The sequence below is a fragment of the Alternaria arborescens genome (assembly GCF_004154835.1).
Source record: "Alternaria arborescens strain FERA 675 chromosome Unknown contig_40, whole genome shotgun sequence".
NCBI lineage: Eukaryota > Fungi > Ascomycota > Dothideomycetes > Pleosporales > Pleosporaceae > Alternaria > Alternaria arborescens.
Genome location: NW_021167895.1, coordinates 118,676 through 134,841, shown reverse-complemented (window position 1 = coordinate 134,841; position 16,166 = coordinate 118,676). Strand labels below are relative to the sequence as shown.

At 51.8% G+C, this 16,166-nt stretch overlaps 9 protein-coding genes across 9 annotated transcripts; 3 read left to right on the top strand and 6 right to left on the bottom strand.

The window, feature by feature from the left end:
- Positions 1–364: 364 nt before the first annotated feature.
- AA0111_g10867 (hypothetical protein) lies at positions 365–1,486 on the top strand (the record flags this gene model as incomplete). The annotated part of the gene is made up of 2 exons (XM_028644667.1): positions 365–550; positions 602–1,486. The coding sequence occupies 2 exons, from the start codon at positions 365–367 to the stop codon at positions 1,484–1,486; spliced, it is 1,071 nt and encodes a 356-aa protein (XP_028501589.1).
- Positions 1,487–1,534: 48 nt separating this feature from the next.
- Positions 1,535–2,856, bottom strand: AA0111_g10866 (hypothetical protein; the record flags this gene model as incomplete). The annotated part of the gene is made up of 3 exons (XM_028644666.1): positions 1,535–1,775; positions 1,833–2,296; positions 2,563–2,856. 3 exons carry the CDS (start codon positions 2,854–2,856, stop codon positions 1,535–1,537), a joined length of 999 nt encoding a protein of 332 aa, XP_028501588.1.
- Positions 2,857–3,977: 1,121 nt separating this feature from the next.
- Positions 3,978–4,829, bottom strand: AA0111_g10865 (hypothetical protein; the record flags this gene model as incomplete). The annotated part of the gene is made up of 1 exon (XM_028644665.1): positions 3,978–4,829. One exon carries the CDS (start codon positions 4,827–4,829, stop codon positions 3,978–3,980), a length of 852 nt encoding a protein of 283 aa, XP_028501522.1.
- A 388-nt stretch (positions 4,830–5,217) lies between these two features.
- On the bottom strand, positions 5,218–5,619 carry AA0111_g10864 (hypothetical protein; the record flags this gene model as incomplete). The annotated part of the gene is made up of 2 exons (XM_028644664.1): positions 5,218–5,522; positions 5,586–5,619. The coding sequence occupies 2 exons, from the start codon at positions 5,617–5,619 to the stop codon at positions 5,218–5,220; spliced, it is 339 nt and encodes a 112-aa protein (XP_028501570.1).
- A 1,244-nt stretch (positions 5,620–6,863) lies between these two features.
- Positions 6,864–7,151, bottom strand: AA0111_g10863 (hypothetical protein; the record flags this gene model as incomplete). The annotated part of the gene is made up of 1 exon (XM_028644663.1): positions 6,864–7,151. One exon carries the CDS (start codon positions 7,149–7,151, stop codon positions 6,864–6,866), a length of 288 nt encoding a protein of 95 aa, XP_028501569.1.
- A 540-nt stretch (positions 7,152–7,691) lies between these two features.
- AA0111_g10862 (hypothetical protein) lies at positions 7,692–9,995 on the bottom strand (the record flags this gene model as incomplete). The annotated part of the gene is made up of 1 exon (XM_028644662.1): positions 7,692–9,995. One exon carries the CDS (start codon positions 9,993–9,995, stop codon positions 7,692–7,694), a length of 2,304 nt encoding a protein of 767 aa, XP_028501568.1.
- A 594-nt stretch (positions 9,996–10,589) lies between these two features.
- On the top strand, positions 10,590–12,784 carry AA0111_g10861 (hypothetical protein; the record flags this gene model as incomplete). Its single annotated transcript, XM_028644661.1, has 4 exons — positions 10,590–10,713; positions 10,766–11,598; positions 11,644–11,869; positions 11,940–12,784. 4 exons carry the CDS (start codon positions 10,590–10,592, stop codon positions 12,782–12,784), a joined length of 2,028 nt encoding a protein of 675 aa, XP_028501587.1.
- An 841-nt stretch (positions 12,785–13,625) lies between these two features.
- AA0111_g10860 (hypothetical protein) lies at positions 13,626–14,771 on the top strand (the record flags this gene model as incomplete). The annotated part of the gene is made up of 1 exon (XM_028644660.1): positions 13,626–14,771. The coding sequence occupies one exon, from the start codon at positions 13,626–13,628 to the stop codon at positions 14,769–14,771; it is 1,146 nt and encodes a 381-aa protein (XP_028501586.1).
- Positions 14,772–15,183: 412 nt separating this feature from the next.
- Positions 15,184–16,038, bottom strand: AA0111_g10859 (hypothetical protein; the record flags this gene model as incomplete). The annotated part of the gene is made up of 1 exon (XM_028644658.1): positions 15,184–16,038. One exon carries the CDS (start codon positions 16,036–16,038, stop codon positions 15,184–15,186), a length of 855 nt encoding a protein of 284 aa, XP_028501534.1.
- Between the last annotated feature and the right edge of the window lie 128 nt (positions 16,039–16,166).

Here is a 16,166-nt window from a genome sequence, read left to right as displayed (position 1 = left end):
AGAAACCAGAGCAGAATATACCAAGAAAATTCGCAAAAGCGATCTCACACCAGTGTTCCTCGACGCCATAAAGGTTTGCAAGAAGCTTGCTTTGAGAAGACTCTGGATTGATTCGCTCTGTATCCAGCAAGACAGCAAAGAGGACTGGCGTTATGAGTCGCAGAGGATGGGGCCATACTATCGCAACTGCACCGTATGCATCGCAGCTACAAGCTCTGCCAACTCGGAGAAGAGTTTCGAGATTGCAGAAAGACCCACGGTGGTAAGCTCATCTAGTACGGATCCCGAAAGTGGGCCTTTCAGTCTCCTTGCTTACCCTTTCGACTTGATGGAGGAAAAGCCTCATTTTGGCCACTCGAACAATATGGAAACTGCCCTTGAAAGCTTCCCTCTCCTTACCCGTGCATGGGTCTTACAAGAGCGTTGGCTATCCCCGCGGGTACTTCACTTCTGCGGTTCTGAAGTCGTGTTTGAATGTGCTCAGTTAACGACTTGCGAGTGTGGTCAAGCAAGACAATCCTTCGTGGATATGATAAAACCGTCAACGGATGTACGATACACAACAACATCACATGAGGGGCTGATAGCCAAGCGTGCACAGCTTGCAGCTATCGGGTGGGACTACTTCGTTACGACATACAGCGCTTTAAGAATTACGTACAACACGGATCGCTTGATTGCTATATCTGGTCTGGCATCTACGTTGTACGATATGAGATACAACCCTAATGAAGGGGGTGAACACGGAAGCCTGCCGCTGTATCTTGCTGGACTATGGCGGATGGATCTCACCAGAGATATGTCATGGTTTGTGGGATCGACTATGATCTTTAGAAAAGACAACAACTCCAGAGCTGAAGCAATAGGGACAGAGAGGGTGCGCAAGTCCAAGTCTACAACTTACGTTGCACCTTCTTGGTCTTGGGCTTCGATATCGGATCCCATACGATATCTCCACCTGGATGATCCAGATCCGCAATTCACTCTCCTAGATGCGCAAATCAACTTGGCTACTGAAGACATGTTTGGACCAGTAAAAGAAGGCTGTTACCTCTATTTGAGAGGGAAAATCACGACTAGTTCCTGGGAATTGACAAGTGATGCTCAGAATATGTCGGTTTATCGTCTTAAAGACATTGTTGGTACTCAAATACTTGGCGAGACAGACCGGGTGGGCGTGAACTTTTCTCCGGATTATGCAATCGCTAAGCCCGGTCCAAATCAGCTACACCCAGCAGCGATGCTTTACGTGTTTCCATTGGTAAAAATCGGGGTGTCCTTCGCCGTAACCTTTGGAAAACAGGAGCCCGAGCTGATCAAAGAGTCGAGAAGTACATTATGTCTGGTCCTAAAGGCAGTTGACATACAGTTTGAAAAAGCTCGTGTGTATGAGCGAATTGGCTTCACCGAATTCACGAATTTCCATTCCGGAATCAGGAATGTCGACCCTAATGATTATTCAGATGAAGACTTCTATATCATATAGTTGGGAATATAATCATGATGCAGATAGGAACCTGATTCTTCTCATTACCTATGCCTTAACACCCTCACCCACCGTCCTTCGACTATGCAAATACTCATAATCCGGCAGAGCCTCGCTCACAAACCTCGCCATATCCTCTGCATCCTCCTCACCCCACTCCTCGACCCACTTCTTCTTCTCCGCCTCGAGCGTCTTCCCCTCGGCGCCCAGCCCAGGCTTGATCCCTTTACTAGCATTGATTGTGCTCAAGAACCTCGCCATGAGCGGATCTTCCACTTTGCGCTCTTCCCTAAACAACAGTCAGTCACGGAGGGAGGGTAGGGGTGGTGTGTGTGTGTCAGCTTACCACTCATACTGCACGTCATCTGCACTCAACCCCGTCTGCTCGCACAACTGCCTTACAGCAGCAGGATTATTCATAATATCATCGGCATCGATGACACGCGGTGTGATACCAGCTTTATCTCCATGCTTGGCGTACCAATCGTATAGCGCGCGCGAGTGCTTGAGCGTGAGCGTGGCTCTGCAATACAGCGATCGAGGTCGTGCATCGGGTTTCCAGTCGCGTTGGGCGCGCAACATGGATGGGAACATTAGCATGGGATGCCGGATCTGGAAAATGGGCTGTAGCGATAGGAGGAGATTGTCAGGCACGGATGTCGGGTTCGTGTGGACGGTTTCAGCATTTTGGGGTGAGTTGCGTTGGTGGACGGTTAGGGAGGGGGGCACGTCGTCGGGGTAGATGGATTGGAAGATCTTGTCTGGGGCGGAGAGGAAGATGGTATGTTCTTTTACAAAGGCTTGTTTGCCCTGCCGTGGTTGAGGTCAGTAAGTCTTTGCGTAGAGACAAGTCGGGGTTGGAGTGTGTTATCAGATCCATAGATGGGCCGACCCGAGCACGCCATCGCACGGCAGGATCGCGACAAACGTGCGGTACGGTTGTGGCGGCGGCCCCATATCCCATATATCTCCGAACCCCACAACCTCTGACTTTGATTCAACTCTCTTTCTTCAACTCTCCTTTCTCTTCTTCTTTTCTATCCGTTGGAAAAAAGTTTAGACGCTGGAAAACTTACATTCTTCGCACAATCATCCAATTCATCCTCCAGCTTTCCAAACGCCACCCGGAAACTATCGTACAATTTCTCCTGCTCTTCCTCGCTCCACTCACTCAGTTTGCCCTTGTCAAGCTCTAACAACGTGGTGAAACCAGCATCGAAGAGTTTGTATCCACTGTTCTGGTAGCCAGGTTGCTTGGCCATCATGGTTTGGAAGAGATTGGATGCCGAGCGAGGGTGTGTAAGGAGGTAGACTCCGCGGCGTTGAGGCGCGTCACCATTAGGCTGCTGGGGTTGGAGTGTGCCCGGCATGTTTGATAAACTTATTGTAAGTCGTTCTTGGTGGGGAAGAAGGAACCAAGTCTTTTTTCGAAGAATCTTTTGTTGTCAAAGGAAGCAAGCGGCAGAATGAAGAAAAGGAACGGCCATCGCAAACACTTATGCGTTCGCCGGAACAAGTCTATTCCCAACCCTCGCATCGGTGCACTTTCGTACCAGGACGATCATCATTCACACCTCCCATCGGTTACGTACTGCACAAACACCTTTCCCACCTTCCATGGCGGGTCTAACTCCAAGTTCCGGCTCCCGACACCCCCGAGGAACGCGAGATAGATGGAGACACTACCATGGCCATGGCGTTAAATTATGGCTGCCTGCACGTCTGTACAGGGCTACGATCCACTCAGCACTGCGCGCATAGTTTCAACAGCCCCGCAAGGCGGGCACGAGGTGTGACGGCGCTCGCTCGCGCGCAACGGCCGACAGCCCGATGCTACGCTATCGGCCGAATTGAAGACTGTAGATCCCGCCGGACGGGTAATGCGCTTTTAGTGCTCCCGATAGTTCAAGGCAAACAGGTAAATGAACATGGGACTCTGCCGGTTAATCTCTATGGAAAAAAAGCTTGATTTGTGTTGAGGGGTTTCAATAACTAAATCTCCAACTGTGTCTCTCTCAACCGTCTCCAGTTCTGCAAAACTCAAAATCTCAATCCAACCTTGCGGCAATGATCTGTATGGGGTTCCAGCATGAAGATCAAAAGAAGCAATGACGCTCGTCATTGTCTACCGAGTGCTTTCCTTGACACATTCCACAACGGTCGAGGTAGGATGCTGACGCGAATGCCAGCATAGCTGCAATTCGAACACTCATCGTGTCCAGGCCACGTCGAGACGATACACATGCACCATGTCCTACCCAGTCGACCATAGGTTGCTTCTGTTCGTATTGGCCGAGGAGACGCGCTGCAATGCTGAAGCGCGGAGCAAATCCACACTGTTCACCGGCGCAGGCGCTTGTTGGTTGGTTCTGTCGTTGGACCCGCTGTGAGAAGCGTGGTGGAAGAGGAAATTGCCTGTCATGGGATGCATCAGCGTTGTTTAAACAAACACTGACTCGATCCAAACAAAGTGCTTTTCCAGCCTCAGCTTTCAACCCTCAGCCTTGCTCTCCCCATGCCCGTGCTCATGATGCCCGTTGAGATGTAGAATGCGTTTCATGCCGTCGACGCTCTTCTCTAGATGAGGATGTCGCGCAATGAAGCCACCGTGGTGTCCATTCGATGCAGCGCCAGTGACAGAACGCTTCTTACCAGCAAGAGGCTCGGGCGGTCCAACCCGCGGAGGCCATTCGTCCGTGTCCTTCCAGCCTTGCACCAGCGCCTTAGTCATGTCTGCGAGGTTGATGGGGACCGAGGGCGTGCGCGACGAGACTACGATTTTCTGGAAGATGTCCTTGTAGGCTTTGGGCGTGATGGATGCGCGGATTGGGTTGTCGGCGAGGAGGGGCGCGGCGACGGGGACGAGGTCAAACGTGTCGGGCGTGGCGCTGGAGATGGAATGCGCCTCGGAGCCCGTGGGGGTGACGGCGTGCTCTTCAGACGAGTAGCCCGTGTGTCGATTCGTGCCGTACTTCTTGACGCTCGCTGCGCCTGTCCACACATCTCGTCGCTGCACCCAGATGCGCAGGCCCTCGTTGTCTTTCATTTCGCGCTCGAGCCTCTCTTTGCGACGCCTCCTGCGCGCCTCTCTGGTGCTTGCTACTGCATCGCCAATGCTCTCTGGGTTGTCGAATCTGTATGGGCCGGTGCCCTCCTCGTCGTCGTGATCCGAGTCGCCAGATTCAGACTCGCCATAGTAGCGCTCGCGGAAATCGGCAGCGTCGCGCACTTCCTCGTCTGAGGCGGACCATACTGCGGGCACGTCGGGGTACTCCCAGTCGTTGCGAAGGCGCTCTTCGAGGTGGCGCCGAGATGCTCGGGCGGCAGAAAGGTTGTTCTCCATGGTTGAACAAGAGGTGCGTGCAACAGTGGAGACAGCGGGGATGACTACAACGACTGGATGACTGCAGCCTGACTGGATGACTACAACCGTGCCCGGGCTGGCGCGCGATGACGTACGCGATGATCAGGTCTGGTGGGTAGAAGCTTCACGTCTGGGCAGCGTGTTGAAAGAGTCAGACGCAAAGAGAGTGGGACAAAAGCTTGAATTCCATTTGCACAAACTGCATCGTTGACGTCGAGCCCATGCGCCGGCTGCAGGGCACAATGGCGGGGCGACACTTTACCCGACGGGGCCAAGCGCCTGGCCTGACATCTCCAAGCGCCCTGTCATGACACCCTCACTCAATCCCCAAAACAAGTCCAATCATACCCGTCATTCTAGCACAGCCCTATAGTACTTTCCAAATCTCATCCGACACCCCCTCATCTTTGTTCTTTTCACAGTACACCGTTACACAGAAAAGATGCTTACTCGCATTCACACTCACCACCTCAAACAGGCCACTCTCCAGCACTTTTGCAAAGTCGACCATGATCCTCTCAATCGGTCCCCGCGACTTCTTGCGAATTATGGAAAAGTCGCTCCGAACATCCAAGTTTTGCCAGATAATGGAGATGTCAAAGTCCTCATGCGGCGTGAAGCCGCCATTTGGTGATTCTGACCTAAGGGCAGTGGGGGCATTGGGGGTAGTCGCTATAACCACCGTTAGTATCGCGAGTAGCAATAGTGGGCGTGTGGAGGTTGAGGAGCACATACTGGTCGCATCTGCAGTATTCGTTGCACTCTGCATCCTGGCAGTTGTAGATACCGTAGCTAGTGCAGCGACAGCCAGCCGAGCCTCCCTCGTAGCAGCGTGGCAGGGTGTTACCTCCGCTGCGACAATAGACTGTGTATTTAACGAGCGCGGAAAACGTCCCGTTATCGGCGCTCTTGTTCTCTAGAGGGGTAGGAGAAGCAGTAGTGATTGTGAGAAGAGTTATCAAGGCAGCTACGTTGGGGAGGAGCATGCTGCCTAGAGGTGGCGCGTGACACTAAAGACGGACGAATGAGGAGCTGCAGACAACAAGCAGATGATGGCTCAACTAACGAGAGGGCTAAGACCGTCCTTTTATGTTCGAAGCATGCTTCCCAAGCAGAGGTGTTGCGGAACAAAAGATCAACCTTCCGCTCCCTCAGATAGAAGCTACACCCTCCCCGTATAGCAGAAAACCCAGTAGGCCAGAAATAGCCGATAAGAGCGCAAGGTCAGCAACCATTTCCGTGACACAACGTATCTTATTAGCTCATTTGGGCCCATGAGGATTCTTGTCGCACAGGTAGGGAAGTTGTATTGACAGTCATAGGCTGCTCGCAAGCAAGCTTTCTGATCGACTTAACTGATGCTTACTTCAAAAGCTTAAAAAGGTCAAGATCAGTCTACTTACAGTGCAGTGGTTCTAGAAATGCGCAGTACTGAATTACGCCGCAATGTAGGAAGGACTAGAACATTCTAGAGATGCACGACGTTGAACTACGCCGCAATATGGGGAGGGTTGGAGAAGGCTGCTAGCCTATGATGATTTCAGAGATGAGTAGTGCTAGACCACGCCGCAATATAGAGGTAGTTGGAAGTCGCTGCGGACACTGTTGGCAGGAACAAATTCGCTGCACGAGCGGACGACTTCGCAGATAGCGGCTTAAAATACTGAAACTACAGAGTACTATAGAAATATTCTTTAGTTAATCACGCCTGCCTTCTAGCTGCTGTAGCTTAAAGAGTTCGCCACAACTGCAGGCTTTCCTAGAGATCAGTTTGGCAACGTACAAACAGTCGTCAACCTTGTTAGCCGCTGCGACGTGTTTCTAACTGTGGGCAAAGGGATCGTGTCATTCATCTACCTGTCCGCCAAAGACTTTTTAACATCCTTCTCCCAGATCGTATCAACTTCTCGCAAGACAAATTTGCCCTCGTTTACGCAGACATGATCGTAAGAGTCCTCATGACCCTCGACTTGACCCCAACGTACACGAATATAGACTTCACACTTCCCCAACTCAATCTCTAAAACAACTCCAATCATACTCGCCGTTATAGCACAGCGCATATGCTCCACCACCATACTGATTCACACATGCCCTCGGCGTATCTATACTCCGCGGTGTGGCTTCCCCTCCATTATAAGCACACCTCCAGGCGTTGCACCCGCCTCCTTGGAGCGACACGTATGCGGACCAGCTGCCTCCATACTGGTCTCTGCAAGCGCGGTTCATGTCAATACCACCGAGGCGGCCGGCAGCTGCAAGCGTTGGGATGAGGAGTGTAGCGTAAGTGCTTAGATGCATGGTGATAGTTTGGGTGTAGGTGTGTGAAGGCTACAAATAGTGAGTGGTGGGCGTGTTTCTGTAGTTGACGAGGACAGATAGGAGGAAGTAGGCAGGTATGAGTATTAAGTGGTGGTAGAGCACAAGGGGAAGTGCATAATGGAAGAAAGCACTCAGGGCTTGAACTTTATAGTCATACGGGCTAGATACGCTTGTTTTTTAGTTAATCAATTATAAGCCCAAGCGAATTCTTCCGTAGGATCATTTGTCTATAGGCTAAAATACCGATGGGCTAATGATACGAGGTCGTATATGCAGGGCGTAACATTGTACTAGACCGGAGCAACTGAAGCCTTCGAACTACGTGGGGAAACTCGTTCACTGCTACCTTTAGAGGAGTAGCCTATTCTTGGCAATATCAACTCCTGTGGACTCGGAGCCGATACCTCAGCCAAAGACTCATAGAGAGCACGCTAACGCTTGACGTTGCCATCATACTGGCAGCCACAGGACTAAACGATGGTCAGTAGCTTCTTGAAAAACTCTACTGGACAACTTGACTTACGGTGTAACAACAATGCCCCAGCTCTCGAACAAGCCCAAGGCCAGACTCAGAGCAATGAAATTATAAATCAAAGCCCATCTTACATTTGTCCTTGCTTGAGCCACCACTCGTCTTGAGATGGAGAACGCAGCAGCAAGACATTGCAAGTTGCCTGATAATATGACTACGCTCCCTGCGCGAGCCAGATAGCCTTGTACCAACGATACAGAAACGCCTACATCCGCTGTTGACTGCGCGAGAAAGTCGTTGACGCCATCGCCAACCATGACGACGCAATGACCCTCTTGTTGTAAGTCTTGAACGTGCCGCATCTTGTCAAAAGGAGACGCGCGTGATGCGAGGACGGGAATGTCAAGGACTGATGATATGCGCGAGGCCTCGGGCTCGGTATCGCCAGTCAACATAGTAATTCGCAAGCCGTCTGACAGGAGAGATTGGATGACTGAAGAAGCTTCCGGGCGGACGGTGTCTTGAACACATATGTAACCGCTATACCGCCCGTTAAAAGCAAAGTACACACTGGAGGCTTCGATGCTTTCCAGTGCGACCTCGATGCCGCTTTCTTTCAGGTATGCCGCCGATCCTATGCTAACTTCTGTCCAGACGTTGGCGAAAGTCTGGACTTGGCAGCTCGTTCCTTTACCAGGGACAGATCTGAGATTGCGTGTTTTGTTCACGTGTTCTGAGAAGCGCGCCATACCGCATGAATTGCTCATGGTCAGCGCCCACTTGAAGACTGCTTTCGCAACGGGATGAACACGAGCGTCTTCTGCTTCCGCGGCCGCCAACAGCCGAAAACATGCATCTTCATTGAACCTACCTTCTCCATCGAAACGGTGGCTCACGACATCAAGATTGCCTCTTGTAAGAGTTCCCGTCTTGTCCATAACGACATGTGTGGCTTTGCATAGGGCTCGCATAGTTCTGATACCGCCACTCAAAAGGACACCCTGGGAATATGCAGCATCAACACCAGCCATGGCTGCGGACGGGGTCGCCAGACCTATCCCACAAGGACATGCAGCAGACAATACAGTCATGGTCCGCTCACATGCGGCTGTGATGACATCCAAGCCCGGTGAGCCCCAGTGATAAATGAGAGTAGTCGCAAATGATATGAGAGCTAGCAGCATGACCCCAGACACAAAAACCTTCATGATCATGTCGAGTGGCTCCATGCCCTCGCGTCGCTGCTCGCTGGCGGTAGACACACCTTCGATCACCCTGGCAAGGGATGACTCGCTCTGATCCTGACATATGATGACCCTCACCCGGCGGGATAGATTCTTCGTTCCTGCAAGCAGAAAATCTCCCATCTCTTTTGTTACGGGCAACGCTTCTCCTGTGATGGTCGATTCGTCGATGGCTGAGCTACCCTCAACGATATAACAATCGCATGGTATGGTAGCTTGCGGCATAATGACAACATCGTCGCTCTTCTTCAGCAGCGATGCTGGCAGCGCAACATCAGTTCCGGAAATCTGGTAGAGTTCCTTCTCTGCCTTCATTCCGTAAAGCGCTATTAAATGTGCATTACTCTCCTTACGTAGGACTGCTTCGAGATATCTACCAGCGAGGATGACAACAGTCAGAAAAGAACCCGAGGATGCATATGGCTGTGAGCTCATCACCAACCTCCCAGATACCGTTTGCAATACGGATGAACCAAGGCCGAGAATTAGCGACAGACTCAATAGTGTGTCCATAGTGACAGCCAGTTTGCTCTTTCTTGACCATGCTCGGAAATGGATTGTCCGCGCATCCCAAGCTTGAACTCTGAATGCCATCATAAGCAGTAGCCAGGGAATCACTCCACGCTTTGCAGACGCCAAGAAGAACTTTCCCAAGAATATAGGGACATATTCCAGGCCAAGGATAAGTGTAGAACATACACTCGCTGAGGATATAGCATCTCGAAGTGATTGCAGCTCCTTGGACTGTCGCAGCCTCTGCATAACCTCCTCTGAACTTCTTTCCCCGAGTGTAGCCTCGTAACCCGCAGCACGGATTGCCTCCACCAATCTCTCAGAGGTAGTCGAGGCGGGATCATAGAATATGCTGGCACGCCCAAGAGGCAGCGAGACATTCGCTCTGAGAACACCAACAACATTGTCCAGCTCTTTTGTGACAGCTGCAACGCAAGCACCACATGTCATACCACCAATGCTGATGCGGCATGTCTTTGACTCTGTCCTCTTCTTCACCGACTCTGCCGGAGCGCAGCTGTCTTCTGCATCGCTGTATTTGATTTCGAGGAAGCGTATATCAAAAGTATCGCAGATTCTGATGATTCTGTTCATGACAAAAGCCGTCAAGATACAACATGCCATGTTTGGCTGGCTGGACTGAAGCAAAAATCCGGTTTTGGTAACTTTCGAAACTACAGATCAATCGGGTCTTGCAGTATGTCTCGCAGTTCGCTTGGAGTAGCAACGCTACTGTCGCCCACCAAGAGTCTGTAAGCGCCTTTGCTTGCATCGGATACTGTCAGTTCCCGAGCCGGACGGGTCGCATCCTAACCTCACGATGTGTTGCGGCTTTGCCTCCCCGCTTGTATCGGCTCTGTACCCCACATCTTGGGGCCACTCACCCCTCAGATGACGCAGGCCAATGTACGAATACAAGCTGGAAAGAAGAGGCCGGGGAAGGGCCGATGAATGTTCACTAATTGTAAGACCTGGTTTGTAGCGACACACTCGCAACGCCATTGGTTTGTGCTGAGTCGCTGCATTCGAGTCGCACTAGGATATCCGAGCGATCGAGAAGTTGCAGCTATGAGGAGCATTAACAATTTAAAGGGGGTTCTGATAGATCGAGCGTTCAAATCCGCAGGGCTACTAGACGAAGCTATCACGATCGCGTTTGTCCAGCCTTGAGACGCAACGCTGTCTACAATGACGACGACGACGACAACCACGGCCGAATTCACGGATACTGCACCTACATCGCAAGATTTGAAGTCAGATTTGCCTACCATTCGAAGCAATCATGCACCTGCGCAAAGTTTTCGCTTTCAGGGTTCGCCGTCACCTCTGTTGAGAATGCTGTAGCAATAGACTAACTGATATAGACGTCTTGATACCACAGCAATGCGGCAAAGGAAAGGCGAAGAGATACTATCAAACGCGTACGCTTGTACAGTATGCCTTTCTCACATTCATAGGCCTAGCCGTGTTCTACAAGATCGATGATCCACAAGCGCGTGTAGCTGGAATCGGTCTTCTCTTCCCAGGAGCAGGCTTCGTTGCAGTCTGCACCATCCCCTCAATCTTGGCACTTTTCTTAACACTAGGCGCTGTTCCACTTATCCTTTTTATGTGGTTCGGTTGCGGTGGACTTGTTTTTCCGATTCTGTTGTGGGTAGGATCTGATCTGCTTGCTGTTGCGCTTGCGAGGGACACGGTACTGGAAGCTGCGGGACCCATCGTTACAGTGGCATGTATCCTCGGCATAACATATGTAACATGGCAGACCCAGACTGCAAACCAAGAAGCCGAAAAGAGGCGCGAGCAACGCAATGCATACCTGGTAAACGCAGTCCAAGAGAACCAGGCCAAGGCCCAGCCAGCTCCACCTCCAGGATCACGAGAGGCCGACGAGCGAACGCTCCGATTCCTTCAGTGGGTACTTGAATTAGGTCTTTCGCCCATAGATGACTTCTCCTACCATGATGTGATAGATCAGTTCCAGACTTCGGCAATTCGATATCAGCTCTACCAGGGCATATATGAACTTACAGCCTACCAAAATCATTACTGTCCGAACTTCCACGGCTATCTTTCCAAAGCAGAGAGGGGCTTGATCGAAAAGTCCATGTCGAAAAGGGTGATGAATTTCTGGAAATGGGAGTCGCTCATGGGTAAGTTCACGCTAGACTGGGATCCTGTGAAGGAAGACAACATTGTGAGTGAAGCCTCAGCTGTTCCGGTAGAGACTAACAGCCCGCAGATGGTATCTGGGTACATCCTGCTCGGAGCTGCACTGTACCAGATCGTGACTCGTGATGATCGATATGCCAAGGAGAACTCAATGGAGTTTGTTGTTACAGATGGCGCCCGGTACAAATACGACTTGGGCTCGATCGCTGATGCCGTCTTCCGCAATATGGATCAAAATCCGTACAATCTCTATCCATGCGAGCCCAACTGGATATACTCGCTATGTAATTTGGTGGGTAGGTGGTGCCTGTACGAAATGTATGCGAGACATAGACATACACTGACTTCGTATTCCCACATCTGCAGGCATAAGTGGCATAGTCGCCTCTGACAAGGTTCTGGGCAACGACTACGGCGATAGGCTCAAAGGTCGGTTCGAAGCGGCCCTAGCCAGCGAGTTTTCCAACGCCGACGGTACGATCTTGCCAATTCGAAGTGAATTAACGGGCTTCACGATTCCTGGACTTGCAGGCGCAATCTCCGACGTAGCTCCCAGTGTATTCTGCGGACCATATCTTCCGCACGTTGCGCATCGCCATTGGGCGATCATGAAGCAGGAAAACTTGTGTTGGACGAACGACGGACATCTCGAGTTGACAAATCTTGTTGGCGCTGACAATCTTGATCCCGGCAACTACAGGAGTGGTCGTGGCTATGTCCGAGTCGCCATGGCCAGCGTCGCGACCGAATTTGGGGATGAAAAGATTCGCGACGAGTTGATACGGCAGACGGATGAAGAGCAGTTTCCGGTGTACGAAACGCGCACTGGCGCACTGAAGAATAAAGGTCTATCCACTCTTGGCCAGATCAATACCTTGAGGAGCAGATTAGGTGCTCATGGCGATTGGAATAGTCTTCTTAAGGATGGGCCGCCAGAACACTGCTTTCGCGCTCCAATTCTGGATGAGGTGCCCTTCCCTGAGGTCCTCGTTGGAAAGGCGTATTCGCATGACGGAGAATCGGTCGAACTAGTGCTTTATAATGGAAGAAAGGCGGGAAACTACACTCTAGGCTTCAAGAACATGAAGGCAGGTAGAGCTTACAGGCTGGGCTTACAGACTGCGGTGGCGGACCACAAAGGTGAGGCTAAGCTGTCAGTCTCGATCGACGGAAGAACGGCGATCACCCTGCGTCCCGTAGAGCAGACATAGCTGTGGCACCCTGATAAGAGTGTGGTGTTAGTAGTTAGTAATTCGTAGAATAGAAAGAGTAGGCGATGTTGGCGTTGGCGGAAGGATCCCCCGCTGTCCGACCCACCAAACCATTTGACCATCAACGACCCTTCAACTTTGGCGTACTATGACTATACCACTAAGAATGAAATGCAGGCTACGTAAAAGCTGCTTTGTTACGTAGGTCAGTCGCAACTCATAGGATCGTGATGATGGTTTCGCGGCGAGGTGGTCATGACCAGGTCTTGGCATTATGCTTGGTGTTTCACATGCGAGCCGATACTTGCCTCATTCAGTGACCTGCGACACGACCTCAGCAAAGGAACACATCAATCAAAGAGCAACTTTGCACGACACAAGCGCTCATGAACATGTCGCTCAAGCCCGACTCCTCCCTAGCGAGGACCAGAAATGCCGTGGTTGTCAACCTAGAGGCTGATGCTCAACACCATGATTCAGCGTCGGTCACATATCCGGGCTACCGTCTCAGTACCTCGTGTCGGAAGATCTAACCGTTACAGCGCGTCTAAGCACGGTCGGAAAGCTAGGGGCCAGCCTCGCAATGCGTGCCGGCGGCCGGCGCTCCTTCATGCGCTTTACTTTTCCTATCCAACGTCACGGCCTCTTGTGCGGCTATCCTTGAAGCTTCTACACCCCCGTTTCGCCCAGTTCGCGTGTGACGAACGCCCCGGTCCACTGCCACAGGAACACCATCTCCCTCCAGCTTCGAGAAAGATCGGCACGGCCTCCATGCTTGCAATTCCCAACATCTCGCGTTAACATTTCGATCGACCGAACTGTCCCCGGCGGCTTCGTCGACATGCTCACGCTCCACACACTCTTACGTCTCCCTCCCATACTCGTCGCCGCCCTCGTGACACGCGCATACGCAAGCCCAGATGGCGTTATTGGCGACGACAAAGGCGCTGGCAGGCCTACCTATGCAACCGCTCTCACTGGCGGCGAGGGCTGTGACTTCTCCGACATCGAAGACATTCGCGACGGCTTCTCGGAGATGACAAGTCTATTCGCCGCTGCAACGCCCTTCGATCCTACATCGCAGCCTGCACGAGAGTTTTTCAGCCCCTCGATAACGGCCAACTACACGGACATGATAGCCACGAACCTCCAGCGAGCGGCAAACTACGGCGTCCTAGAAGGAGGAATTGGGGCCGTAAACTCGGACATCCACATACGCTGCGACGATCCCATGAAGCTCTGCGACAAAGGAAACAAGCGCGAAGGCGACCACGCAGCCTACAACATCGGCAACGAACCTCACATCGTCTTCTGCCGGGACTACTTCCGCATGGATTCCCTCACCGGCCGCATAAACAAGAAAGCCGACAACCAGATGGAAAAGGATCGTCTGATGGAGTACTACAACCGCGCCTCCCTCTGGGCACGCATGGTCATGCACTTCTCTTCCATCGGCACCGCAGTCGTCGAGCGCCCCGTCCCCGCACCTCCCAACTCGACCAGCGAATGGCTCCTCGTCACCTCCCAAGGCGCAATGAACACGTCCGTCCTCGCCGGCGTCCTCAACGAACAGCCCGAAACCCCGACCGACTTCCAGACGCTCAAGTACGCATACGGCGCCACGCGCTCCAAACTCCTCGCAATTCTCTCCACGCAGATGAGCTACGACGCGGCCAACAACGCGGAGAATTACGCCTTGTATGCGTTGGCGCAGTACATTATCAAGAATGAAGGCTTTTATCCGAGTGTCCCCATCATGGACTTTCCAAACGAGGCGAGTGTGCTTACGAATGAGAACTTGCAGGATGGGGAGAGGGTCAAGTATGCGTATTTTGATGCGGCGGACGTGGTAGCAAGGCCAACGGGTATGGAGTTGAAGGGGGCGCCGCTTCCGTCAGCGGGGTCGGGCAAGATGTTTGGAGCGGTGCCGGGTATGGTTATTGCCGCGGGTATTGGCGCGACCTTGCTATTGTTACCCTTTGGATGAGGTGGGTGGAGGCTGTTTGAAGCTCACGAGCTTCTACCAAACAACCTATATCAACCACGAAGTGATATAATCAGGGTTCACCGCCATTACGACAAGGACTCAGCTTCGTAAGAGGAGGGCCTACTCAGCCACGGCATCTACAAGACCCACCCAGCATCCAACTAGTCCGCCTGACACACAAATCACTGTGGCTACCGAAAAGCCACCATTGCCGATCAACACCATCACGCCAGTAGCAATCAAAGGACCAGCTAGCTCCAGTCAAAGAATTGGGTCCTTTCCAGGCAGGAGTACTGTCCCAATATCGCGACTATACTGGCTCAAGACAGAAGAGACGTCGTAAGATTGGAGAAAATGTCCAATCGAGATGTTGGTTCGGCCATATACTTTTCAGATTGGGACTGTCGAGTCTCTAAGACTTACACCGACCATGTTGACATGACGCATGTACGACGTTTTTCTTCCAGCTGTGATGGTAATGGTGTGTAACAAGCACTGCAGGGTCGTTCCATCGACCGCTTCTCGAGTGCGGCTGTTCGCACGCAAAAGCAGTTACTGGGAGGAACCGAACCCCACCGAAGTTCTTAGGCACATCAAGCATCGAGAGCTGAGCATGCGCTACCTGGTAGCCTTCTGATTTACTCACAACCTTCAACAGCGCTCGCGTGAACCCTCGCGGTCCTATTGTATCCAGGACATCATCGTCCTTCTCTCCGAACAACTGCTCAGCCATGACGTAGACGTCCATAGTGTGTGATACCAATTCTATCATCAATAGAAGAGTTTCAAGTAACCTTTTGCTCTTTGCTCGTGCCATGATGGTCCATGTTGCAATCTGGATGTCGTCAGACCAACCTTGACGTTCTACCTTATCGAAGTTGTCGTATTCGAGTCCAACCACAAGCTCAGTGGAATTGGATAGCTCTTCAAGATCCCAAGATTCTACCGGACGGATGCACTCTGTGTCGAGGTCGCTGTAAAGACCTCCATGAACGTACAAAACGAGCAACCGCAGCAAATCGGCTTTGAAGATGGGGATCTGGAGCCTATCGAAAACTCGCCGTATCTGAGGGTACGCAGTAAAGTGCTCGGCGATGAGATCGTTGGCGTATTCTTCATCAATCATGATGTGAGTCCAGTGGGGATTAAACTCTGTCCAAGTCTGTATCAGGTGTTTATGTTCGTCCTTGACGGTAGCTGCATCGGGTCCATTGGGCGTAGTGAGCCATATTTGCCACACTATTTGCGGAAAATCGTGCTTCGACATTGGTTACTCTTGTCTAGAGGTTTCTAGCAGGCGGACGACGGCGAGGTCCTTGATGGAGCATATAAATGTTCAACAGTACCTAAGTATATTGTTGGTGTGTTAATGGCGGTCTGCATATGCAGTATGCA